This window comes from Callithrix jacchus, chromosome 8 (assembly GCF_049354715.1).
Source record: "Callithrix jacchus isolate 240 chromosome 8, calJac240_pri, whole genome shotgun sequence".
Taxonomy (NCBI): domain Eukaryota; kingdom Metazoa; phylum Chordata; class Mammalia; order Primates; family Cebidae; genus Callithrix; species Callithrix jacchus.
This window is the reverse complement of record NC_133509.1, coordinates 58450985-58476821: the sequence shown is the minus strand read 5'-3', so window position 1 is coordinate 58476821 and position 25837 is coordinate 58450985. Positions and strand designations below refer to the sequence as shown.

Genomic DNA, 25837 nt, shown 5'->3' with positions numbered 1-25837 from the left:
TCTGGCTAATTTTTAAGAATTTTGGGAGGCCAGGCACAGTGACTCATGCCTATAATCCCAGCACTTTGGGAGGCCGAGGTGGGAGGATTACCTGAGATCAGGAGTTTGAGACCAGCCTGGCCAACATGGTGAAACCCTGTCTCTACTAAAAATGCAAAAATTAGCTGGGCATGGTGGTATGCGCCTGTAATCCCAGCTACTTGGGAGGCTGAGGGAGATGGATCACTGGAACCCGGAAGGTAGAGGTTGCAGCAGTGAACCAAGATTGTACAACCACAACTGTACTCCAGCCTGAGTGACAGACTCTGTCTCAAAAAAAAAAAAAAAAAAAAAATTTTTTTTTTTGTAGAGATAGAGTCTCACTATGTCACCCAGGCTAGTCTCAAACTAGCCAATAGGCTAGTCCTCACACTTTGATCTTCCAACGTGCTGGGATTACAGGCATAAACCACTGTGCCCAGCCAAAAAAAAAAAAAATTTTTTTTTTTTTTGAGATGGAGTTTTACTCTTGTCACCCAGGCTGGAGTGCAGTGGTGCAATCTCAGCTTACTGCAACCTCTGCCTCCCAGGTTCAAGCAATTTTCCTGCCTCAGGCTCCTGAGTAGCTGGAATTACAGGTATCTGCCACCACGCCTGGCTAATTTTTTGTATTTTTAGTAGAGACAGGGTTTTACCATGTTGGCCAGGCTAGTCTTGAACTCCTGACCTCAAGTGATCCACCTGCCTCAGCCTCCCAAAGTTCTGGGATTACAGGCATGAGCCACTATACCCAGCCAATTTTTTTTTTAAATTAAAAGAATTAAAAGAAAAATAAAGGTAGTCAAGGAGGTAATTTAGACCTTGTACAAAGGTCTAGGAGGAATTTCATCAAATTGAGAGCACAAGGTTGCACGCCTCTACACTCAGTACCTGATTTCTTCACTGCTAGTGCAGAGCCTGTATAGGTGCTTGGCTTCCCAGGATGATGGACAAGACTGAAGAGAAGAAGGGAGGTCCATGGAAGAAGGGAGGCTCAAAGGCAGTACTGAAGCTTGTCAAAAGAGGCAGGAGGAGGGTCATAGGAGGACTTAGGCATCCAGATTTGATTGTGTGTGAGCCATTGAGGGCTGATGAGTGAAATCACAGGAGGAAGTCTAGAAAGCTAAGCTGGTGTTGGATGCAGGAAGACAGAGGCTGAAGGCTGTGGCCTGGGTTGGAACTAGTTTGCTGGAAGTTAATATACAAAAAAGTAGGTGACAAGTGGCCTTGTGAAGGAAAAACTTCCAGTTTGGTAGTAAAATGAACACAGAGGAAAGGGAAGGGAGTGTAAGTCGATTTGGAGCCCTCAAGTCTCATGAAAAGCATGTTGGACATGGCAGTCTAGGCTGGAGTATCTTTTATGGGACTTAGAGCAAGGAATCCAGTTTGGGAGTACCCTGCTGGGGTGACAGCACAATTTGTGCTGGGGGAAGGGGTGCCAGGAACAGCAGGTACAGGTTTAGCAACTCTTCTGACTCCTCTATTCTCAGGCCCCAGGGCCTCTAGAACAGTTTTGGGTCACCCTCAAGTGTCTCCTCTTCAGACTTCTAGTCTAACCCCAGGCCCGATGTTGGTGCTCTTAGCAAGAACTGTGGAGCCCAGACTACCATGAGAAGTTGGTGGCTATAGTGCCTGGCTGAAGGCTCGGTGCCCTTTCAATGGCCAATCCCAACCCTCTCCCTAATCATGGCTGCCTAGAGAGTACCTCTGCAGAGTGCCAGGCCCAGGACCCACAGGGCCCAGACAGCATCTTAGCCAGAACCTGTGGGCAGAGGAGAGGAAAGAGCTTTGAAGATGTCAGAAGGAAGAAAACCCCAGTGTCCTGCTCATAAGTTTACATCTCTGTCTCCCAGAAAAATCAGATACTGATTCCTCTTTCAATAAAATTTTATTTTAAATCCTTAGTGAATAACTAAGAGGAAAATATAAAGTGCTTGGCTTTAGAGTTGGGAGGTCAGGAAAGAGGGAAAGATCCCTGGGTTCACACCGTTTGAATTTCTCAGTCCCTTACACATGAAAGAAGGTGTGTATCTCAAAATCCAAAAAATAAAAAATTTAAAAAAAGAAAGGACAAAATATTAGCCTTGAGTTCTCCACCAGCCAGTGTGTGCGAGGATTTTAAGGACACAACTATCACAGACAACCACTGAGAATTATCACGAGGAGGACAGGTCAATCATGTGAAGAATGAGTCTATTTCAAAGGAGACAGGCAGAACAAAGAAGTGAGGTGGAAGATGGGCTCCCCAGGCTCTACACCAGGGACAGAATGGCTGCCTGCTGCTCTGGAGTCTCCTCCAGTAAGTGTCGGGCAAAAGCCTGCTCCATCTGTATTGGAAGAGATGGAGAAGAGCGTCTCAGTGAGTGCATCAGGGACAGACACCACCCCCAGGAGCTCCTTCCCCACTGGGAGACCCCCTTCACCTCCTGGACCACCACTGCCCCTACTCTCATTAGATAGGCTACTCTGCCCCTGCTCTGAGCTCACCTTCACTGTGATAAGATTCTGTGGAGTATGGCTGGGGCCACAGCTCTCCTCCCAGAAATTCAGTGTTACCTGGAACTTGGGTGGGGGGCCCAGGCCCTGGAAGTACCTGGCCAAGTCTGAAAGAGAAAGGGTCAAGGGTTGGAAGGAGAAAAACAAGAGAGAGGGCCACAGGTTGGGAGGCAATAGTGAGGAACCCATGATGGAGATAGTTAGGAGGGGGGGTCCACATGGAGCCCCAGGCCAGAGCAGGAGCTGCAAGGTCAGGAGAAGTGCTCGGAACTAAATGCTACTCACCCATGTGCAAACGGGAAAGGGTGCCCCTGCCTCAAATAAGTGTTAGAAGTAGCAGATCACTGCACAACCTGAAAAGCTCTCTCTGCTGAGAGAGTTTAAGAGTCCTCCCAGGCCGCAGCCCTGGCTGCTAACACAGATGTGCCCAGACTTTTGCTGCTTGCTCATACCCTCTCAGTGCTAGGGTACCCATGGCCCTGGGAACACCCACACTCTATACCCCCTGTACTCCTGGCCCCACTCTTAAGTCAGATTTAGAATTGAGTAGGAACTGGAACTGGATAGGAGAGGGGGGCAACCCTAGGGCATTCCTGGAGTATAGTAGAGATGATGCAGCCAGAGCCAGAGGTATGATGTGTGCCAGCTCTCCCAAATGTGTGTACATAGGACAAGGCCATGAGGCTCACTCTGTGCCAATTCTTCTGTGCACCTTCACATAATGACTGCACGCTTCAGTGTGATGGTGTTCCCCAAGATGTGACACTCTTGTGCTGAGCTCTACCTGAACCTCCTCTTCCACTGTCTTGGCTGGAGAAGAGCTGCCATATAGCTGCCAGGCTGGGCATATGGCCAAACACGATGTGCACCACACAAGTGCAGGAGTGCCATGCATAGGCTACATGGAAGATCTGCTGGCAAACAGGGTGGTGGCAGGACCCACCAAGTTGGGCCCGGGGGGTACTAAGATAGGAGCTCAGGTGCCCAGTGAGAGCATCCTCACCTCTGCAGAAGTAGGCAGTTCTGAAGAGCTCCACACACTCGTTGCTGGGCAGCAGATGTGGGCCTGGCCCAGGTGGAGCCTGGGGTGCATTCCAGGAGATGGGGATGGGGCAAAGGCGCTGCACGAAGAGGCCTCGGGGGTTGCTGGCCACCAGGATGCCCCTCTCAAGCTGACTCAGTAGGCGCTGCGTGGGCTCCAGTGGGCCAGGCTTGGGGAATAACACCTGCTCCATGCTGCTCTCAGAGCCTGAGGGCTCAGCCACGAGGCGGCAGTCCAGGCTTTGCACCTGGGCCTCGCCCACCACGCGCCCGTTGTAGATGAAGGTGAGCAGCAGTGAGTAGTCTGGGGATAGAACAGTCTAGCTGTACCTGGTGCTGGAGGAGCATGCAGGCTGGTGGTAGCCCCTCCCCAGGGGAACATCTCCACTCCCCTCCCCTCACTGGCCAGGGGGCTTCCCCTCAGGTTTTCCCATCACTCAGGCAAGTAGCTAGTACTACTGAGTGATTCACCATGAGGCCTCAGGGCTTAATGCCCAGGGTCCTGTCATTTACAAGAAGGTCCCTTGAGACTGGGGCTCTGTTTGGCCCAAAGAAATTAGTGTCTCAGTGTGGATTTCCAGGAGAGTGTATAGGGTGGTATTTTTGGGAAGCAAGCTTTTTAGAGTCTGGCCAGGTATGTGGAATCTCACCACCTAGAAACAAGTGCCTTGGGCTATGATAAGATGGTCACAGTTTCCTGTAAGCCCTGACTGACTAGATAATGCATGTACGATCAAAGGAGGAAGGCCTCAGGAACACAGGAGAAAGTTAGAAATGTCACGTACCTGGCTCTGGAGGAAGTAGAAACTCCAGGGACACCTGATCCCCTTGTAAGGGGGCCTCAGTTGTATCTGTACCTGGAAGGGAAGCAAAGGCACTGGTCATTCAGAGTGGGGCTGGGGAGTCTTGGGCCAGAGTGTGTGACATGGTGGATGACACAAGAGGCAAGCAGGTGGTACCTTCCTGTGGTTCAGGGCTGCTGCTGCTGCTGCTGCTTCCGATGTCTGAATGGACTGCTCCCCCACTGGCTCCCTCCTCTTCCTGCAGACACAGTGTTTTTTCGCTTTTTTTTTTGAGACGGAGTCTCACTCTGTCACCCAGGCTGCAGTGCAATAGCGCAATCTCGGCTCATGGCAACCTCCACATCCCAGGTTCAAGCTATTCTCCTGCCTCAGTCTCCCGAGTAGCTGTGATTACAGGCAGCTGTCACTATGACCAGCTAATTTTTGGATTTTTAGTAGAGACAAGGTTTCACCATGTTGGTCAAGGCTGGTTTTGAACTCCTGACCTCAGACGATGTGCCCACCTTGGCCTCTGAAGATGCTTTCATTGGCCCACCTCTCCCTCTAGTTACTGTCCTGCTCTCAGGCCTGCCCAATTCCCTCTCCATCGCTCACATTATTGAGGGAGTCCTGGAGCACAGAGGGACTGAGTGTACAGTTCTGCATGGCACCCTCTTCCTCCTTCCTCTCAGAAGACACAGAACTGTGCTGTTGCTTTGATGGTGATTTCTGAGTCCCTCCTATAGAATTGTTGAGGGAGAGAGAAAGGTCAGAGTCTTGAGCAGGGACAGAGGGTAAAGGAGAGGTCTGAGGCAGTGAAGGATGGGCAGGGCTAGGAAGGGAAATCTGGGTAGCAGCCTCCCCAGGGCATGAAGAGGGCAGAGCTGTGAGAAGCCTGGTAGAGGCCCACAGGTCTACCCTTCCTCCCCAGTCTGCTGAGTCTAGGAGTGGTTGGGCAAGGGGACACTCACCAGAGAGGGTTCCTGGTGGCAGCAGGCGATACACCTTGTAGGGCTCAGCAACATCCATGCGGCCCCTCTCAGGAACTTCCTCAAATTCAGGACTCTTGTTGAGTGCACAGCGTAGGCGAGTCTTCCAGGCAGCGGGGCCTCCTGTGTCCCCCTCCTTATACTTTCCCTTAAATATTGCCCAGGCCTAGGAAAGAAAGCAAGGGAAGAGAGGCAATGTGTTACAGGCTCCAGCTGCCCCTCTAACAGGACTGGCTTCACAGGCATGCAGCTCTGAGCTCAGATGGCATTATGAAGGGTTTATGCTCTGTGTTGCTATCTTGAAATCCCTAGTAATTTTTGAACAAGGCCTCCGCATTTTCATTTTGTACTGGACTCTGCAAATGATGCAGCTTGTTTTCCTCTCCAATCTGTCCCTTATCTGAAACCCAGGCAGCCGCAAGTACAGAGGGTGAGTATACACAATCCCTCACACAGAGAAACAGTGGTTTCCAGGTCCTTTCACCTTGAAGAAGGCAGCATCCTGGTCCTCCCGGAAGTCCTGCTTGCCTGCATGCTTCCAGGGAATCCGGAACATGGTCTTAGCTGCATCATCCCAGCACACTCCGGGGAACTGCCCGCTCTCCACTTGCTCCACCACCCAGTTCCGGAGTTTTCGGGTACAGCGTGCCCTGCCTGATGCCATCCTGGGGGATAAGAAGAGCAGGAAACATTAAAACTGACACTTTGGGAGGGAACATCTCCTGAAACCCTGGCCATTGGAACTAGATTCTAGCAACAGGCCCTAGAGATCCCATCCATCTTCTTTTAGCTCTAGACATATTTCAAAACTCTGTAAGACAGAATTGTTTCCTTTCTGCCATCACTAGCAATGATGAAAAAAAAAAAAAAAAAAAACTACCCCAAAAACATTAACATTCTAAACTGTGCTACCTGGAAGGAAACCATAGGCATTGGTCTTAATTTTAGGACTTTTCAGAAATGTATTGATTAGGAAAGAATTCCTTTGGTGATCTGTTCCTGGTCAGAGCCCCTGTCTAGATTCCCGAGTGTCTGCAGAGGCAGGCTCTGCTAAGATGCATCAGGCTCTTCACCCACGGCCCCACAGCCTATATAACCTAGCCTCTGACCCCCACCCCCATGCTGGCCGCAAGGGTAGGTGGGGCAGGAAGTTGGGGTGGGGGTGGAGCTGCAGCTGAAGTGGGCAGGGACAGACAGCAAGGAAACAAAGAGTCAACTGAGGCTGGGGCAGTAAGCCTTCGTCCCTGAACCATCTGGCATCAGGTCCTCCTGATCTTTGCCTACAGGGATCTGGGGTGCTGGCCCTCGTCAGTTGCACTCTCAGGCTGAATCTCCCACTTCCTGACTTACAGGTCTTCTGTCTAGCCCTTGGTCTAAAAAAAGGGTCCCTAAGACCCCCTACCCCCAATCTGGCTGGACTTTCTAGCCCTAGAGCTTGGACTGACCCCCATCCTTACCTGATCTTACCTGACTTGCTGTCCAGGCTGTCTCAGGGCTCAGACAACCTCAGCTTAACTCCTGGCTAGGCGGCTGATCTCTCCGCCCCTTTCTACAGTCCCCACCCTAAGTTTCATTTCTCCTCCAGGAACGGCTTTTTCCCAGAAATCACGTGGCCTCGAGTTGCAGGGCACCGGTGGCCACCAGAGGGCAGCAGCATCTGAACATCTCACTGTCAGGATGCCACTGTCACAGCAGGGGGGCCCTGCTCTGCCAGTTCAGCTCAACCCTGGCTCATTCCCCTTCCTCCCTCAGATAGTCTTGCTTGTATCTAACCTTCTCTGAGTGACACTGTGGCTTCCCCAGGGAGGCCAGTTTCCTAGAGTCAGGTCTGGGACCTCTGGATTGCTGTGTAGACCTCTGCATCTGTGATCCCCCACAATGCCTGCTTGGTACACACTGGGTGACTTCTAATACCAGTCAAATTCAGTGAAAGGAGAAAAGGAGGCAGGGAGGAGGAAGCCCAGGCCAGGTGGTTGGATGGGGAGGGCCTCTCTTGACTATCCAGGGTGTCAACTCCTTCCTGGTCCTGAGTCCAGGGAGGGTTAGGCACTAGGTTGCAGGGGGCCCTTTTCAGCAAAGCTCTGTTCATCCTGCTCTTTCCCTGGTGCCTCTAGATGGTGGCATCAGGAAGAAGGACTGCCAAAAAGCCTGGGTGGTAAGATGCCTCTTTATTGGTGCTGGAGCTGTTCCTGAGGGAGCAGGCCATGGGACCCTCATGGGACCCTTGCTCTCAGCTACTTCCTCCGGCGGGGGATACTCTGTCCCAAGGGCACCTCTTCTGTCAGCTTCTGCAGAAGGAGAGAGAAGGTAATGATACTGGAAGCCTGGGGCTCAGACACAGGCTGGGCCAGGTGACTTCTGTAGGGTGGGTCAGAGGTGAGGCTGTACCTGTAACAAGCGGGCCTGGTAGGCAGGGGGATCCTCTCCAGCCAAAGGCTGGGGGCGTACATGTAGGTAGCGCTCAGTGGCCGTCTCCAGCTCTTCCATCTCATACAGGGTGGCTGGGTCCAGTGAGTGGGCATTGATGAGGCTCACAAGATACTCTTTGTAGTGTGCCCTGGGGAGAAAAGGGAGCAGAATATTTGTTCTGTTGGCTAATAATAACTGAGTATGTCTAACATGCAGCCGGGCTCTGAGACACTTGGATGAACAAGACTGACAACCCCTGCCCGTGCCCACATGGCCTGCTACTATCTATCCATGCCCTTGGCCAGAAAGCCACCTCCCTCCCAACCATTGCAGGACCTACTGCTCCCAGGGACCCACTTTACTGCCTGGGCATGCCCACACCACTTCTACCCGCTGCCCAACACCATGCCCGTGTCCTGCTGGCACTCACTGGCACAGGCCGGCATAGCCAGCTGGAGTTTCCTTGCCACAAGCTTCGTCCCTGAGCCCATTGGGAACCTCTTTCTGCTCCATCACTCGGCAGCCACCTAAAAAGGTGAGGGAAGAAGGGAGCCTCTGTTGAGAGGTCAGTGACTACAAAGCTCCAGAACTGGGATATCCACAAAGCAGGGAAGGCAGCCTCCAAGGAGGAGACTGAGTACAGCAACTCCTACTTTTCCCAGTGGTGCTGGTGGGTACTTAGAGGTGCCGTCAGTGGGAGACCATCTGATAGAGAGGGGACCATCTGATACAGAGGCAGGGAACTTGTCCCTACTTTTATCCAAGCTGGCTTTTGGCTCATAAACACACCCTCTTGAGACAGTTTTTTTTTTTTTTTTTTTTGTGGGGGTTGTTATTTATCTCTTGCCTAGTTAACTTATTCTGTGAAGGTCTTACCTTTAAAAAAATATATATATAGAGAGAGACAGGGTCTCACTATGTTGTTCAGGCTGGTCTCAAATTCCTGGGCTCAAGTAATTCTCTTGCCTCAGCCTCCCAAAGTGCTGGGATTACAGGTGTGAGCTGGCTACTTCTGTGTGTGTGTTTTTTTTTTTTGAGATGGAATTTTGCTCTTGTTGCCCAGGCTGGAGTGCAATGGTGCAATCTCAGCTCACTGCAACCTCCCGGGTTCAAGTGATTCTCCTGCCTCAGTCTCTCAAGTAGCTGAGATTACAGGTGCCCAGCACCACACCCAGCTAATATTTTTGTATTTTTAGTAGAGATGGGGTTTCACCTTGTTGGCCAGGCTAGTCTTCAACTCCTGACCTCTGATGATCTACCCATCTCAGCCTCCCAAAGTGCTAGGATGACAGGTGTGAGCCACCAAGTCCGACTACCTCTATTTCTTAAAAAATAAATTTAAAGCCTTTGTACAAATAGGGGAGCCAAAAATAAATAAATAAAAATAAATTAATTTAAAGCCTACAGCATCTGGTATTCCCAGGCAATCTCTCACCCAAGTACAAACCAGGCCCAACCTTGCTTAGCCTCCAAGATCAGTCACATTCAGGATGGTATGGACTGTAGACTTACCTCTGTCTACGCTGTAAGAAGTGAAAGAGGTTAGAACCGTATGTAACACCTTTCTGTTGCCCTCATGGAACCTAAAACAGTGCCCTGCAACTAGCAGGTCTCACTAAACACTCGTTGAGTTAATTAATGAATTATGATCATTTGGGAATGGGAGAAGAAAATTAGTATTAATACCTTCCTGGGTACCAGGTCCTTTAAAGATGTCTTATGTAAAATGGCTTAGCTGCAAGGTGGGTATTACCCCCATTTTACAGAGGAAGAAACAAGGCCAGAGGTCTCAATGAACTTGCCAAAGGGCATGCAACAAGTGACGCTACTCCCAAGCCTCCCCTTTACCCATCGCAGAGTGGGAGGCCCAGCACATCATTTCCCCTCTCAAAGGCTTGTCCTAACACTTACCTCCAGGGACTGCCCGGGCCCCAGCTGGAGGCTCTGTATTAAACATGACGTTATTGTCCTGAGGAGAGACAGATGGGTGTTACGTTCCCCTTGATGCCAATCCCTGTTGCACTTCCTAGCATGAAGCCTTTTCCATTCTTGCCCACCCTGGGCCCTGCCTTCTCTCCTGGCCACGTCTGACCTGTAGCAGCTTTTGGAGCCGAAGAGCAGTCCAGTCCCGCAGGTAGAAGAGGCAGTCTCGAGGGTGGTGGCCGTGCAGGGACTTTTTCACCCTGCAGTTAGGCTCTGGACATTTCTGATAGAAACCCAGATGGGAGAGAGGAAGTTGGAGACTGTTGGGGTCCTGGCCTCTCAGGAACCCCTGCATGAAGGATGTAAGGGTGAAGGGAGACGGAGACATTGGAGGGTCTAGAGCAAGCAAAGGGTAAGGGGATAGAGAGTTGTGCTTTACATCCCACTGACCACCTCTTCTCTTCCCTGGGGCCATTCTTCAATGGCCTCTGCCTCTCAAACCCAATGGGAGCCCCCCATCCTTCCATCCCTCCTCCCACTCTCTGGGCTCACATTCTTGGCATAAAAGGCATTGTAGCAGCCGCTGCAGAACTGGTGGCGGCACTGGGTGCAGTGAAAGTGCATGCAGCCTCCCCGGGCCAGGGCATACGAGAACTTGCATTTGGGGCAGTCTGCAAAGGACAAGAGGTCAGGGCTGGGGCTGCCATTGCAACTTAAGGCCCTCAAGAACAGAGCTACTGACAATAACAGGCTTCTGAGCCAACAAGCCAAGTGGGACAGCCTTACCAATGCCATTTTCCTGAAGATACATTGCTAGGCCCTGGGCCTGGTATTCTGGGTCGTTCATGCGTTTCCAATTCTGGAAATCCTCACAGCTCCGACCTCGGTGCTGTTCCTCCCACTGCCAGAGGGAAAGGAGGTTTCACATGGGAGCTCTATCCCATACCCTGGCCCTTCTTGCTGGCCCATCCACTGATGTCTAGTGGTCCCCAGCTTGGTTTATGTCACTGCCACCTACCATTTGCTCAAATCTCAAAATGAGGGGCCATCCTTGGTTCTTTCATTTTCTCATACCACCTTACATTCATTTTGCCTTGTTTCTTTTTTTTTTTGAGACGGAGTTTCGCTGTTTTTACCCAGACTGGAGTGCAATGGCACGATCTCGGCTCACCGCAACCTCCACCTCCTGGGTTCAAGCAATTCTCCTGCCTCAGCCTCCCGAGTAGCTGGGACTACAGGCGCGCACCACCATGCCCAGCTAATTTTTGTATTTTTAGTAGAGACGGGGTTTCACCTTGTTGACCAGGATGGTCTCGATCTCTTGACCTCGTGATCCACCCACCTCGGCCTCCCAAAGTGCTGGGATTATAGACGTGAGCCACCATGCCCGGCCCACATTTTGCCTTGTTTCTACCCCACAAGCCCATCTCAATCCTGCCTCCTTTTCCCTCAACCCTATTGCTACGACTTTACTGCAGGCCACCAACAGATCTTGCCTCAATTGCTTGCCCCGGATACTACTATCTCTGTTTCCCATTCCTGCTCCTCTATGGTTAATTTTCCCCATGGCTGCCAAAATGCCTTCAAAACTGTAAGCAAGGTAGCTTCCACAGTATTAGTGGTCTAGTTTTGTGGTTTGGTGGTAGTCTTAGGTGTTCACTTTGTTTCATACATGATGCAGATAAAATTTTTTTGGTATCAAACATCACACTTTTTTTTTTTGAGATGGATTCTCACTCTGTCACCAGTGCAGTGGTGTGATCTCAGCTCATGAAGCCTCCACCTCCTGGGTTCAAGTAATTCTCTCGCCTCAGCCTGCAGAGTAGCTGGGAATACAGGCACATGCCACCATGCCCAGCTAATTTTTGTATTTTTAGTAGATACAGGGTTTCGTGATATTGGGCAGGCTGGTCTTGAACTCCTGACCTCAAGTGATCCACCCACCATGGCCTCCCAAAGTGCTGGGATTAGAAGCAGGAGCCATTGTGCCAGCCAGGACTTGGAGGCTGCAGTGAGCTGTGACTCCACCAGTGCACCCTAGCCTGGGTGACAGTGAGACCTTGTCTCTAAAAATAAATAAATAAATAAATAAATAAATGAAAGATGATTGAGATAGTATCACCCCTTGTTTTATTTCAGAATGAAGGCACCTGCCTCACTTGGCCTCCAGGGCTCTCCAGACCTGGCAGCTGGCTTCTCTCTGACTACCTGCCACTCCCACCTTGCTTTCCAGGCTCCAGCCATACAACACCTTTTTCTGACTCTGGCCTTTCCATGTGTTGTTCCTTCTATTCCAAATACTCTTTGCATGGCTGGCTTCTTTTTAACTTTTAGGCCTGAGTTTAAACCATTTTAGAGAAGACTTGTGTGACCTTTCTACCCTAAGTATGTCCACTCTGCTACTCTGATCTCAGGTTCCTGTCTGTTTTCTTCATAGAACTTATGTCTATACATAATTAGTTCCTCTCTGGCTGACTTTCTTTCCTTCCTTCCTTTTCCCCTTTCCTTTCCCTCCCTCCCTCTGCTTTCTTCCCTTTCTCCTTATGCCTGTCTTTCTGACAGAGCTTAGTCTGTAAGCTCTTTTGAGCTCAGAGCTCATGTCTACTTTGCTCTCCAGTACACAAACTCCCCTGAGTCTAACACAGTACCTGGCAGTAGCTCAGCAAGTATTTCTGAAAGGATGAATGTGCCTCACCTGGCGCTTGCAGCGCACACAGAAGGTCTGGTGACACTGGGGACACGTGGCCTCTAGCTGCTCTCGCTCATATATAAAGCCAAAGGAGCACTGTATGTGCAAGAGCATAAAGTTATCAAAGGCCTGACCTGGAACCATTTCCAGCCCCTTCATAGTAGCTCCCCTGGGCAGGCCACTTACCTGGGCACACCACAAGAACTTGGGGTCCCGCATCAGCACACCCTCGGTCAGCTTCTTATGGAACAATGCATAGGCATCTGGCTCTAGGCTCTCTCGAAGCTGGGGACAGGATGCAGAGGTGGTGGGTGGGAGAGTTCCTGTTCAAAGTTCAGGGTACCTGAGTCCTAGGGGCTGCAGTACCTGGATGTCAAGGGTAGAGAAGTAGCTGAGCAACTGTGTGTCATCAGTGAGGTCAGGGCGGCCACAGGCAGGGCACACCATGTCTGTGATGTGCTTCTCCTTCAAGGCGATGGTGAAGTGCTGGCGGAAGCACTCAGGACAGATGGTACACTCACAGGAAGTCAGGGCCTGCATCTGGAGGGTGAGGGGTTGGAGGGGAGGGGTCAGAAGCCACAGCTGCCAGCCTGGGGAAAAGGCAGTAGCCAGGTGTCCACTAAGAAATCAGGGTCTAATTAACAACTGGGCAGGGCTGACAACTTTAAGTGCCAGTAGGGGACAGGCAGGCAACCAAAACATCTGAAGACAGTAAGGTGGAGGAAAACAGACAATGGTGACCCCTAAGGTAAAGGCAAAAGTGCCTCTAAAGGCATTAGCATTCCATTAAAAATAAATATACAAATAACATCCTCGAAATGACAAAACTATAGAGGTGGAGAACAGATTCATGGTTGCCAGGTGACTGGACGTGGGGGCAGAAGGGTATGACTAAAGGGGTAAAAGAGGGAGTTGCTTTGTGGTGATGAAACAATCTGTATCTTGATTATAGTGTTGGTTATATGCATCTATATGTGGGACACAACTGTATAGAACCACACATACACACACACAGGTACATCCATGTGAAAAATAAAATCTGTAGGATAGCTAAAACTGTGACAATGTCTTTTTCTTGGTCTTGATATTGTACTATAATTATATAAGGTGTCACCACTAGGGGCTGGGCGTGGTGGCTCACACCTGTATTTCCAGTACTTTGGGAAGCCAAGGAAGGCGGATCACTTGAGGTCAGGAGTTTGAGACCAGCCTGGCCAACATCATGGAACGTTGTCTCTACTAAAAATACAAAAATTAGGCTGGGCATGATGGTTCACACCTGTAATCCCAACACTTTGGGAGACTGAGGCAGGCAGATCATCTGTGGTCAGAAGTTGGAGACCAGCCTGACCAATGGAGAAACCCTGTCTCTACTAAAAATCCAAAACTAGCAAGGTGTGGTGGCGCATGCCTGTAATCCCAGGAACTCGAGAGGCTGAGGCAGCAGAATCGCTTGAATCCAGGAGGTGGAGGTTGCACCATTGCACTCCAGCCTGGGCAATAACAGCGAAAACTCCATTTCAAAAAAAAAGAAAAAAAGTTGCTGGGCGCGGTGGCTCATGCCTGTAATCCCAGCACTTTGGGAGGCTGAGGTGGGCGGATCACCTGAGGTCAGGGGTTCGAGACCAGCCTGACCAATATGGTGAAACCCCATCTTAAAAAAAATAAAAAAATAAAAAATTAGCCAGGTGTAGTTGCAGGTGCTTGTAAATCACAGTTACTTGGGAGGCTAAGACAGGAGAATTGCTTGAATCCAGGAGGTGGAGGTTGCAGTGAGCTGAGATTGCACCACTGCACTCCAGCCTGAGTGACAGAGCAAGCCTGTTTCAAAAACAAGTCATCAGTGGGTGAAGGTGAGTGAAAAGTATATAGAACTCTATGTACTATTTTTGAAACTTGCCGTAGATTCTACAATAATTATTATTATTTTTTTTGAGATGGAGTCTCATTTTGTTGCTCAGACTGGAGGGCCATGGCACAATCTTGGCTCACTGCAACCTCTGCCTCCCAGGTTCAAGAGATTCTCCTGCCTCAGCTTCCCAAGTAGCTGGAATTGCAGGTACCAGCCACCACACCCGGCTAATTTTTTTTTTTTTTTTGAAACTGGGTTTTACCATGTTGGCCAGGCTGGTCTCAAACTCCTGACCTCAGGTGATTCAACCACCTCTGCCTCCCAAAGTGCTGGGATTACTGATGTGAGCCACCATGACCGGCTGATTCTACAATTATTTTAAAATACAGTGTAAAACAAAAATAAAACACATATAGAGCCAGTCTGACTAGTCTGACCTAGAGTTCGTGGAGGCTCAGGAGTTAAGAAGGGCTTGTTCCTATAAACTGGATATTTGCTGCTATTAAAGAATTACTGTTCATTTTTTTGGTGTGACAATAGTAGTATAGCTATGTTTTCATGAAGAATTTTGTTGTATATGATGCCTCATGCCTGTAATCCTAGATATTTTGGAGGCTAAGGCAGGAGAGTTGCTTGAAGCCAGGAGTTAGAGACCAGCCTGGGCAACACAGCAAGACTCCTATCTCTAGAAAAATAAAGTTGGCCGGGCACTGTGGATCACGCCTGTAATCCTGTTGGGAGGCCGAGACGGGTGGATCACCTGAGGTCAGGAGTTTAACACCAGCCTGGCCAACATGGTAAAACCTGTCTCTACTAAAAGCATAAAAACTAGCCGGGTGTGGTGGCACATGCCTGTAATCCCAGCTATTCAGGAGGCTGAGGCAGGAAAATCGCTTAAACCCAGGAGGCGGAGGTCGCAGTGAGCCAAGATTGCGCCACTGCACTCCAGCTTGGGGGACAAGAGTAAAAGTCTGTCTCAAAAAAAATAAAGTTTTACATTTTAGAGATACATACTGAAGCGTTTATAGATAAGCTATTATTATTCCTGGTATTTGCTTCAAAATAACCATCTGTGTATATAAGTGAAATAAAGACTGTTTGTTGAATTGCTGAAGCTTGGTGATGAATACACTGGGAGTGGAGGGGTTGTGGGGGAGTATGGGAATTTGTTACACAGTGTAGTAAAATTTTTCTACTATTTCGTGTTTGAAAATTTCCATAATAGAACATTTTTTTTTTTTAAAAAGGAAGGAGGTTGCCTCTTCCTGCCCTCCGCCTGCCAGAAACCTTCAGGGGTACACAGGCAACTGCAGAGCAGAAGACAGGATCAGAGATGGGACTGGGGTAGGGTGGGGGTCCAAAAGAATACTTCTCTTAACCAGGTACTGTGGGGAGGGACTTACCCGGTTGTGGGGCAGGGCCCAGCCACACACAGCACACTCCTGGGCAAGCAAGCGGCGCAGGAAGGCCCGGTCCTGGCTGTGCCTCACAGCTTCTACCACGTCCCCCAACTCATAGTTCCTTGGTGTCTCCTGCAGCAGCGACAGTGCCAGCTCTGCCCGGCCCCAGCTGGGGAGTGTGTAGACTGCCAAAAGCCGCCTGACCAGGCTCTGCAATGTGATTCAGGTGGAAGGGGGAATTGGCTGTCAGACTCCAGGGACCCTTCCCCTCTTGTTCCTCTAGGTGGACACTTGGGCTTCTCGCCTCCCTCTTGCTTCTCTAGGTGGACATTTGGGCTTCTCGCCTCCCCCCACCTGCTTGTCCGGCCCATCCCAGGAGGGGGTGGGCTCAGGGCCACTGTCCCAGAGGCGCTGGCGGAAGGGCTCCAGGCGTTGGCGCTGTAGCTCAGTCAGGGCCCGTGACACATCACCTCCATGTTGGAACAATGCCTGGAGAGACCCCTCCTCAGGCCCAAAGCCTAGAGACTGAAGCTCCTGCACCTGTAAGTTGGGAGTGGCAAAAGGGAGTGAAGTGGGAAAGCAAGCAAGGGAGGGAATGAGAGATGCAGATTCTCAACACTATCCCATATCTAGCAGAGCTGATACCTTCCTTCGCCTGGTCCTCACACACTCCTCCACAGCTTCATCAAGGTTGCCATGACGATCCAGCCAGGCTTTCCGGGCCTCCTGACAGGAAAAGGCACCCAGCCCAGGGTCCTGCTGTCCAGCCAGCTCAGCCACCATCTCCAGCACGTAGGGCAGTTCTGAGCGCAACCACTGCAGAGGCACCTCAGTGCCTGAGTACTGCAGAGCCGAGAAGATCTCCTCTGGACAGGCACCTGCGGCTTCCCCTTCCTAAGGCACAGTCCCACCCATCAGGCCCATCAGCAGGGGTACCCTTCACCCACCCTCAGCCTGAACTAAGATGGTGACAGTGGATGAGCTCAGACATATGGATCATGTGACCAGTGCACAGTATATTAACTGCCTCAGTAAGAGGCAGCTGTTGCTAACAATGACAAGATTTATAGAAACCATTAACCACCTGTAGCATCTCCTTTCCCACACCAGCTCAGCCCTACCTCAACCCAGGCCCAGTCCTTACCCGGATCATGCTCACTAGCTGGAGGCCTTCCTCCCGCATCTTGTCTTGGCGCTGCTTCTCAGGGTCTCCACAGGAACTGGGCAGAGGGGCACTAAGGCGTCGTGGGGGCCCAGGCTTGGGGAGTCCCTTTTCCAAAGAGCTGGCATGGGGCTGGGGGGCATGTTGTACTGGGATGGGGTTACTTGTCCGGTTGCACATAACACACACCCAGCCAGGGCTTGAGTTGCAGAAGGTACAGTGAATACAGTACCAGACTTGAGTCTGGGCAGAGGCCAGCAAAGTATCCCCCTGCTGGGAAGGCAGAGAGAATTATCCCTTTGACTGGCTGGCTGAGGTTCACAACAGAAATACAGGGAGTTGGGAGGAATTGAAGGAAAACATGGGATAGGGAAGAAGAGAATGACCTGAGGTAACATGCAACAGGGAGCTGGGAAGGCCAGGAACAGGTTACCTGAAGGGGTTGCAGGCAAATGCCAGCATCTCGGGAATCCACCACCAAGCTGGGAGGCTGGGCCAGCCGAGGTCGCTCACATATGGAACAGAGCACAGCCGCTGCCTCATTCTCAAAGGTACAGCTCTGGCAGGCCCACCGACCCCGTGTAAGCTCAAGTTCTAGGCCTCCAGTTCCAAGGGGAACCTCAGTTCCCAACCCCAACCCCTTACAGCCTCGGGGCCGATCACAGGCCACACAGAGCACTGCCCAAGGCTCATTTAGCATGGCACAGGCAGCACAGTGCCAGGGCAAACGAGCACTTGCAGGATTAGGGGAAGAAAGAGAGCTGTCTCCTAGGGCCAGTAGGGAGGTCGACTGGGGCCGTGGTTGGGCTGAGGCAGGTAAACTGTAATGGAAAAGCAGACGTGGCCTGCTGAAGTGGCACCTGGTTCCTGGATCCGATCCCTCATCTCTAAGCATTCCCCATTTCCTTGGTAATGACCCATGTCACTGGTCTTTGCACACAGTCTCTGTCTCGAACACTCCTATACCCGTAGCCTGTGCAACATTTAAGTGACAGCTTAAAGCTCACTTCTTCCTAGTAGATACTATTAATATATGGCCTGACCTACACTAGGTGTTTAAAATGTTGCCAGCTGATTCAGCTGACCCTTCAGATCAGGTTCCAGCCACCTATTACCATGATAACCTGGGTTATTGCAATTGCTACTTGCTTGATGTGTATGTCTATTTTTTTATTTTTTTAATTTTTTTTTTGAGACAGAGTTTCGCTCTTGTTACCCAGGCTGGAGTGCAATGGCGTGATCTCGGCTCACCGCAACCTCTGCCCCCTGGGTTCAGGCAATTCTCCTGCCTCAACCTCCTGAGTAGCTGGGATTACAGGCACGCGCCACCGTGCCCAGCTAATTTTTTGTAATTTTTAGTAGAGACGGGGTTTCACCATGTTGACCAGGATGGTCTTGATCTGTTGACCTCGTGATCCACCCGCCTCGGCCTCCCAAAGTGCTGGGATTACAGGCTTGAGCCACTGCGCCCAGCCCTATGTGTACATTTATTATCTCCTCCAGGGTTCTGACTGGCTGCTTATCCTCTATTAAACAGTCTTCAGCACAGAACCTGGCATGTAGTAGTCCATAATCAAGTGATCTTAAGTTCTCTAAATTTCACTCCCACCCAGAAGAGAAGGCCTCTCACCTGGGGCTCAGGTGGGTACCCTGGAGGACTCCAGGCAGGGTCTGGCGGAGGTGATGAGCACGGGATGGGTGTCCATGGAATAGGTGGTCACAGGCTGGACAGAGGGCATGTTTACAGGATGGGCAGTGCAGTGTGCCTGGGGCAGAACCACAGAGGAAGCAGCGACCAAGAGCGGAGCCTGGAGAGCAGGAGAGAGAGAATGGAACATCTTTCCAAGAAAGAACAGGTTACATCTGAATCTGCTGTGGATGGGGGCAAATTACAAGACTATTTTTCAACACATCTGGACCCAAGGAAACAATTTTAATCTCTTTTAAAAAACAAAGGGAGCTGGGCGGGCCGGCTCATGCCTGTAATCACTTGGGAGGCCAATGTGAGTGAATCACGAAGTCAAGAGATTGAGACCATCCTGGCCAACATGGCAAAACCCCTTCTCTACCCAAAATACAAAAATTAGTGTGGTGTGGTGGCACGCGCCTGCGGTCCCAGCTACTCGGGAGGCTGAGGCAGGAGAATCGCTTAAATGCGGGAGGCGGAGGTTGCAGTGAGCCGAGATCACGCCACTTGCACTCCAGCTTGGCGAGAGAGCAAGACTCTGTCTCAAAACAAAACCAAAAAAAAAAACCCAAAGCAGCTGGGCACAATGGCTCACACCTGTAAGTAATCCCAGCACTTTGGGAGGCTGAGGCAGGCAGAACACCTGAGGCAGGGAGTATGAGACCAGCCTAACCAACACAGAGAAACCCCATCTCTACTAAAAATACAAAATTAGCTGGGCATGGTGGCACACGCCTGTACTCCCAGCTACTCAGGAGGCTGAGGCTGAAGAATTGCTTGAACCCCAGGAGGTGGAGATTGCCTTGAGCTGAGATGGTGCCATTACACTCCAGCCTGTGCACCAAGAGCAAAACTCCATCTCAAAAAACAAAAAGGAAGATAACGAAGAGGATAGAGGAGCATCCCAAATTTCCATCAGTATAGCTTTCTACTTGGTCCCCAATTTAGGACCAATAATACCTGGGGCAGAAGGTGTGGTGAGGGGGCCAGGAGCAATCTCTCTCAATAGGGGGTCAAGTTCTGAAAGCTGCAGCATCTGAAAAAGAAAGGGCAAGCAATGAACAAGGGTTTAGGAACACAGAGTCCACAATTCCTGTTCCCTTTGGTACACCAGCCCCTTTCCTGCCTTCCTTACATCATCTTCAATCTTGTCTTCCAACAGCTGCTCCAGTGCCTGCTGTCGTGGATGAGTATTCTGCAATAATACAGATAAAAACGGTTTACAGGCTGGGCGTGGTGGCTCACGCCTGTAATCCCAGCACTTTGGGAGGTCGAGGCGGGTGGATCACGAGGTCAACAGATCGAGACCATCCTGGTCAACAGGGTGAAACCCCGTCTCCACTATAAATACAAAAAATTAGCTGGGCATGGCGGCGCGTGCCTGTAATCCCAGCTACTCAGGAGGCTGAGGCAGGAGAATTGCCTGAACCCAGGAGGCAGAGGTTGCAGTGAGCCGAGATTGCGCCATTGCACTCCAGCCTGGGTAACAAGAGCCAAACTCTGTCTCAAAAAAAAAAAAAAAAAAAAAAAAACAAAAACAAAAAAAAAAACGGTTTACACCAAGACCTCTAGAACAAAGCCCTCCCGCTAGGCCCTCCCTAGTCCCTTAACATTCACAGAGGGAAAATCGGTACCCGGAGCTCCCAGAATGCTGAACTATGCCCATAGTTCAGCAGCACGGGGGTCCTCAGACTTACTAGAGTTAGGCTGAGCTCCCCGGCCCTGGTGCATTAAGTCCATCAAGACTAGAGGAGCATCTCACCTGCAACAGCAGGCTGAGCTCTGTCCGAAGCAGCAGTACTTCCAATGTGACTGTAGCAACCTGGTGCTCATCTGGCTCCTCCTGCCCTTCGGGGAAGCTCAACCCATCTGGCTGCTCCTCGGTGTAGCCATATAACCGCAGCACATCTCGGCCCCCCTGCCACACACATTCACAACCAGTCACCACCCAGGCTTCCTGTCCAGAAGGGCTGAACACCTCCCCATTCAGCCCAGCCTTAGGCCTTTTCTAGCCAAACACCAGCCCACTCTACCATAATGCCCAGGGGATTCACCTGCACAGCATCCACCGTGCTGCAAAAGACAGGGTTATTAAACTTGACGCCACGCCAGTACCGGGGTCGCTGAGGGCTGAGAAGATTGCGGCCATATTTCTCCAGGATGTTCAGGGCCGTGGACAGGGTGTTGAGGTAGTTTCGGGGCTGGAAGCAGTCAGAGCAGAGTTGTGAGCATGGTCCGGGCCTCAGGCCCTGTGTTCCCCTTCCAAGCGGGGCCCAGCCTCACCTCCCCATGAGCGTTGCAGCGAACCAGGCGTGCGGCGTCCAGCTGCAGGTAGCGGGCGGCTGGCGGCAGAGAGCTGACTAGGAGCGGCCGGAGCTGCTCTAGGGAAAACACCTGCGCGGAATCCCTCCTCAGGGCGCTGGCCAGCTCCTCGCGGGCCGCCAGGAAGGCCCGCTCCTCCTCCTCCCCCGGCATCCTGAGGCAGTAGTCAGCCCCAGCCTCGCCGCCCGCCGGGACCCGGCGCGGGCAGCGCGCGGCCCGAGCGCCGCCCCTCGCGTCTGGTGCCCGGCTTTGAGGCCCACCCCGGGCCGCGCAGCCGCCCCAGGTCACTAAGACCACGGTCACTCGCCAGCCCCCGGCCCAGCGCCAGGGTTAGCCAAGAACAGGAAATACTAGGAAAGAGGGCGGGACTGAGACCCAATTTCAGAGGAACGGGCGGGGCTTAACGTTAAGGTTGGAGCCGGGGTTGGGAAAGTAGGGGGCGTGGCCAAGAGGGAGGGCCAGATCCTAACCAATCAGTAGGCAAGTGGCTCCTGGCTCCTCCCTCAGCGCGCCCCAACTTCTTTCCTCAGTGAGGTGTTCTTCTCCGCCTTCCTTTAGTCTGGTTCCACCTCTTCCGGATAGCCCCAGGCGTGGGGTTACCCTATTCAGCTCAAAACCTTCCTCTTTCTAGCTGGACCAGTCCGCTACGCTCCGGGCCTTACCGGGGAAGTCCCACCCAGCAGGGGACCCGACTCTGGCCGGTCCTATCCCCTCTCGAGCGAGTCTCGCCCCATCTCCGGTCTGTCCTAAAGGCAGCGGGAAGACCCTCACTCAGCCTCCGCCGGCTCCCTTCCACCGGCAGCTAGGCCTTCTCCACCCTAGGTGCTTTCTCTGGCTGCTCCTCCCACTCCCTCTGATCTCTCTCCGTCCACTACTTGAGGTCGAGACTTCTCGGGGGAGCCCCGCCACTGGAGACCCGCTTTTCCAACTCCTACTTCTTTTACCCCAACCCTGGACTTCCCGTTGGCCCTAGCTATAAGCCCCGCCCCTCTCCGAGAGACAGCCCCCACTCCGGTCTTCGCGGTCCCACTCACCCTAGCCCCTCCCTCGGACAGCCCCTGGGCTTGTGACCCAGCCAGCACCGCCTCTCCTAATTGGCAACTAGCTGGGAATGGCTGAGGGGCTACCTACTGCTTGCTGCTTGCCAGGGGGAGGAGGGGGGCGGAAAGAAGAAAGGGGGCGGGGTGGAGGGGGGCGGGCCTGGACCTGGGGAGCGAAAGCGAAAGCCCGGGCGACTCGCCCGGAGACCAGAGATCTAGCGACTTGAAGCAGCATGGCCAAGCCGTGTGGGGTGCGCCTGAGCGGGGAGGCCCGCAAACAGGTAATGGAGAATCGGAGGCCAGGAAGGCGTCGGGGAACCCTTTTGGGTGGAGGCCAAGCTGGGTGGTTCAGGGGACCAAAGCAGTGCCAGAGAACTCCCCCAGTCTCTCTAGTGCTTTCACTTCTCGGGGATTCCCAGGTTCCAGCCCTCTGACTCTGCACTGAGCAGGAGCTTCCAGGGAAAACTGGCTTGTGGTGGGAAAGGCCTGAGCCGCAGTTGGATGGCACCCTATTGGGGGTGGAAGCTTTTGACAACCCAGACCCTTAACCAACATCCGGGTACTGCTCTCTGTAGGTGGAGGTCTTCAGGCAGAATCTTTTCCAGGAGGTAAGTGTCTGGATTTAAGAGATTTGACCCAGAATTTTAGAACAATACTTGAGGATAAAAACCTCTCAGAATGACCCCCCAAGTCACCCTAGACTTAGCCCTATTTCCCTTACCAAGCCTTCACCCGAAGTAACCCCGGAACTATTGATAACTACCTTTACTCTGACCTTTCTTAGGACTCTCCCCACTTCTGGCACTTCTCCCCTCTTTTGAGGTAGAGGAAAAAACGCCATGGCTCCCAAAGCAGGAATATCACAGTTGTAACCTTGGTTCTGCCACTTACCAGCTTGGGCAAGTCCCTTCATTTTCAGGTCTTAAGTTTCCTCATTTACAAGTCTTGGACCCGGTGATTTCCAAAGGCCCCTCCAGTTCCATTTGCCACACATCTCATTGAGCATATTATGTGATTCCCCTCCCTTGCAATGTAACCCACAGGCTGAGGAATTCCTCTACAGATTCTTGCCACAGAAAATCATATACCTGAATCAGCTCTTGCAAGTGAGTAGTGTGGGCCCCTCCTGCCCCATCCCATGTCCTCTCTCCCCTTTGCCCACCCTCTCTAGCTAACAACTGGATTCAGCATGCAGAGAATTATTTCAAACAGTGGATTGGGGATGTTAGGATGGTGTGAGACCTGAGCCTAGGTGGGGAGGCAGAAAGCAAGTAGGATGTGTGGAGGGAAGTCTGTGACCCAGGAAGAAGGGAAGAGGTTGGGTAGCCCCTGACAGTGAGCTCTGTGCAGGAGGACTCCCTCAATGTGGCTGACCTGACTTCCCTCCGGGCCACACTGGACATCCCCATCCCAGATCCTCCACCTAAGGATGATGAGGTGAGACACTCAGGGTGCAGGACTTGGACTATAAACCCAATGGAGATGATAGCCCTTCAACCTCTGTAACTTTTCTAAAGCTACTTTCCCCCTTTTTGTCTTAGATGGAAACAGATAAGCAGGAGAAGAAAGAAGGTAAGAGAGATAAGAGGTGACTAGGAAAGGGGAGATGGCACATTGACTGCTGGATGAGAAAGGACCTGAATCCTCTCTTTCTCACAGTCCCTAAGTGTGGATTTCTCCCTGGGAATGAGAAGGTCCTGTCCCTGCTTGCCCTGGTTAAGCCAGAAGTCTGGACTCTCAAAGAGAAATGCATTCTGGTAAGCCGGGGAGCTGAGGGAAGTGGAAAGAAAAGACAAACAAGGTGAGGCACTGGACTCCGCCATAGATAGCAGTCCTTCATACAGAGACCTAGTCCTGAAAAAGAAGATGTCCTTCTGTGCCTTGGGCTTAGATCCTCTTAGTTCTCCTCATTCTGTTAGACCTCTCATATCATAATGGTACCCCCCAAATTAGAGACTGTACAGTATCCACTCTGTAACCTCAGAACCTACTGCTGTATCAGGTTTATAGTAGAGGTGGTATGATATAGTGAGTAAATTGGTTTAAAAGATTGAACCCTGGACAGAGACTGCTTGGGTTCAAATCATGATTTTATCAGTTACCTTGCTGGTAACCTTAAGTAAGTCACTTACACATTCTGTGATTCAATTTTTTCATCTGTTAAATGGGTATAATAAGAATGTGTATCTCGGGCCAGGCGTGGTGGCTCACACCTGTAATCCCAGCACTTTGAGAGGCTGAGGCGGGTGGATCATGAGGTCAGGAGTTCGAGACTGACCTGACCAATATGGTAAACCCCATATCTACTAAAAATACAAAAAAAAAAAAATACCAGGTGTGGTGGCACGTGCCTGTAATCCCAGCTACTCTGGAGGCTGAGGCAGGAGAATCGCTTGAACCTGGGAGGCAGAGGTTGCAGTGAACGAAGATCAAGCCATTGCACTCCAGCCTGGGTGACAGAGCAAGACTCCGTCTCAAAAAAGAAAAAAAAAAAATATCTCGGAAGGTTGCTATGATGATTAAATGAGATGAGTATATGGCACAGTGCCTAGTACATAATAAGTAACCAACTAAATATAACTACTTTTTAGGAAGTGACAGTATGCAACCCAGTATGTTTTTTGAAAGATTCTTACATGATACCTCTTAACACAGTTAATCACGTGGATCCAGCACCTGATCCCCAAGATTGAAGATGGAAATGATTTTGGAGTAGCAATCCAGGTAATAAAAGGGTAGCTGAAGACACTGGGAGTGGGGAGAGACTTGGAGGATGAGAGTTAGGATCTGGACATGAACCAGAAGGAGGAGGAAGATAGTGTTTGAAGGGGGAAGAACATGAAGTGTTGTCTTTGCCTCCCATGTCACCATAGGAGAAGGTACTGGAGAGGGTGAATGCCGTCAAGACCAAAGTGGAAGCTTTCCAGACAACCATTTCCAAGTGAGGGGAGCTGGAGGACCAGTATAGGGGGGCAGTAGGGGCATTTCTTTGGGACCTCCAAAGCTGGGTAGCCCCATCACGATGATGGGAGACTTTGGGGAGGGTCTGAGGGAGTACATCTCCCTCAACACTCATTCCTGTGGTATTCCCTTGCTTCTGGCAGGTACTTCTCAGAACGTGGGGATGCTGTGGCCAAGGCCTCCAAGGAGACTCATGTGGTGAGTGGATAGTCCACCTGCCTTTTATCTGGGGGTGGGAAGAGGGGTGTGGAGGAAGAGGTCCTCCTTGTCTTGTTTGTGACCTTCCCAATAGTAAGCTAAAAGCATTGCCTAGAAAAACTGATTTGGGCTTCAACAACCTTGATCCTTTTCTCTGCTCAGTCCTTTGGGATCCTATTTCTTGGTGCTAAGAAGGGGTTCATTCTCAAGTTAACCTATTTCCTATAAAAGGAAACCATACTCATGTCCCAACATCCCATGGGACTGACTCAGCTTTGCCTCCCACATTGCAGATGGATTACCGGGCCTTGGTGCACGAGCGAGATGAGGCAGCCTATGGGGAACTCAGGGCCATGGTGCTGGACCTGAGGGCCTTCTATGTGAGTGTGGAGTAAGCCCTTAGGGCAGGGGTGGGCAGGGGATTGACCAAGAACCTCACTCTTGCTCCTTGGCCTTCTCCCAGGCTGAGCTTTATCATATCATAAGCAGCAACCTGGAGAAAATTGTCAACCCAAAGGGTGAAGAGAAGCCATCTATGTACTGAACCCAGGACTAGAAGGAAAATAAATGACCCAAATAAAAGACCTTCCTGTGTGTGTTATTCATTCAAAAAACATTTATTGAGTGGCACCTATGTCCAGACTGAAGATGAATCGTGGGAAGGGGTGGGTGTCATGAAGACAAAGATGAATTAGATGTCCATGGTAATCTTAAGAGGCCCTCCAAAGGAACAGGATGGGGATTGTTACATGCCATGACAAACATGCAGATAACCTATATTTTGAAATTTCACAATATTATTTTCATTCAAAGGTCTCATGAATTAGTGGAAGAGGTGGCATTTGCACAGAGCCCTTACAGGAATAAT

At 51.1% G+C, this 25837-nt stretch overlaps 3 protein-coding genes across 10 annotated transcripts; 1 reads left to right on the top strand and 2 right to left on the bottom strand.

Moving 5' to 3' along the window:
* Positions 1–1887: 1887 nt before the first annotated feature.
* Positions 1888–7883, bottom strand: IRF9 (interferon regulatory factor 9). Of its 7 annotated transcripts, XM_078334613.1 has the most exons (10): positions 7715–7883; positions 7491–7614; positions 5811–5991; positions 5309–5492; positions 4953–5077; positions 4515–4596; positions 4341–4412; positions 3518–3859; positions 2506–2621; positions 1888–2345 (listed from the first exon to the last, which is right to left on the bottom strand). In XM_078334613.1, exons 2-10 carry the CDS (start codon positions 7541–7543, stop codon positions 2271–2273), a joined length of 1230 nt encoding a protein of 409 aa, XP_078190739.1. In that variant the 5' UTR covers positions 7544–7614; positions 7715–7883; the 3' UTR covers positions 1888–2270. The 7 variants fall into 7 exon arrangements, with proteins under 7 accessions (XP_078190739.1, XP_078190745.1, XP_078190741.1 ...); XM_078334619.1 differs by lacking the exons at positions 7491–7614; positions 7715–7883 and adding an exon at positions 6784–6867 and having other exon boundaries at positions 4515–4657; XM_078334615.1 differs by lacking the exons at positions 7491–7614; positions 7715–7883 and adding an exon at positions 6784–6867.
* RNF31 (ring finger protein 31) lies at positions 7476–21124 on the bottom strand. The gene is made up of 21 exons (XM_078334600.1): positions 20732–21124; positions 20503–20649; positions 20211–20366; positions 19584–19643; positions 19409–19484; positions 18392–18569; positions 17195–17582; positions 16744–17034; positions 16245–16493; positions 15954–16139; positions 15603–15809; positions 12714–12887; positions 12534–12632; positions 12354–12443; positions 10445–10559; positions 10211–10329; positions 9828–9941; positions 9647–9704; positions 8166–8262; positions 7715–7883; positions 7476–7614 (listed from the first exon to the last, which is right to left on the bottom strand). Exons 1-21 carry the CDS (start codon positions 20921–20923, stop codon positions 7561–7563), a joined length of 3219 nt encoding a protein of 1072 aa, XP_078190726.1. The 5' UTR covers positions 20924–21124; the 3' UTR covers positions 7476–7560.
* Positions 21125–22012: 888 nt separating this feature from the next.
* Positions 22013–25551, top strand: PSME2 (proteasome activator subunit 2). 2 transcript variants are annotated; one of them, XM_002753660.6, is made up of 11 exons: positions 22013–22091; positions 22386–22418; positions 22854–22916; positions 23161–23247; positions 23352–23382; positions 23470–23567; positions 24466–24534; positions 24684–24751; positions 24915–24969; positions 25263–25349; positions 25433–25551. In XM_002753660.6, the coding sequence occupies exons 1-11, from the start codon at positions 22044–22046 to the stop codon at positions 25511–25513; spliced, it is 720 nt and encodes a 239-aa protein (XP_002753706.1). In that variant the 5' UTR covers positions 22013–22043; the 3' UTR covers positions 25514–25551. The 2 variants fall into 2 exon arrangements, with proteins under 2 accessions (XP_002753706.1, XP_054095792.1); XM_054239817.2 differs by lacking the exon at positions 22386–22418.
* The last annotated feature ends 286 nt before the right edge of the window (positions 25552–25837 follow it).

What these genes read in the sequence shown, in the direction of transcription:
- IRF9 (XM_078334613.1), bottom strand. Translation starts at nt 7,543, where the DNA reads ATGAGGGTCCCATGGCCTGCTCCCTCAGGAACAGCTCCAGCACCAATA. An exon ending in AACTGCCTACTTCTGCAGAG is followed by an intron (nt 2,622 to 3,517) that starts GTGAGGATGCTC and finishes TTTCTCTTTCAG; the next exon opens with ACTTGGCCAGGTACTTCCAG. An exon ending in AGAATCTTATCACAGTGAAG is followed by an intron (nt 2,346 to 2,505) that starts GTGAGCTCAGAG and finishes CTTCCAATACAG; the next exon opens with ATGGAGCAGGCTTTTGCCCG.
- RNF31 (XM_078334600.1), bottom strand. Translation starts at nt 20,923, where the DNA reads ATGCCGGGGGAGGAGGAGGAGCGGGCCTTCCTGGCGGCCCGCGAGGAG. An exon ending in GGTACCCACCTGAGCCCCAG is followed by an intron (nt 17,583 to 18,391) that starts GTGAGAGGCCTT and finishes TTTCCATTACAG; the next exon opens with TTTACCTGCCTCAGCCCAAC. An exon ending in AGCTAGTGAGCATGATCCGG is followed by an intron (nt 16,494 to 16,743) that starts GTAAGGACTGGG and finishes ACTGTGCCTTAG; the next exon opens with GAAGGGGAAGCCGCAGGTGC.
- PSME2 (XM_002753660.6), top strand. Translation starts at nt 22,044, where the DNA reads ATGGCCAAGCCGTGTGGGGTGCGCCTGAGCGGGGAGGCCCGCAAACAG. An exon ending in GGCAGAATCTTTTCCAGGAG is followed by an intron (nt 22,419 to 22,853) that starts GTAAGTGTCTGG and finishes TGTAACCCACAG; the next exon opens with GCTGAGGAATTCCTCTACAG. An exon ending in TAAGCAGGAGAAGAAAGAAG is followed by an intron (nt 23,383 to 23,469) that starts GTAAGAGAGATA and finishes TCTTTCTCACAG; the next exon opens with TCCCTAAGTGTGGATTTCTC.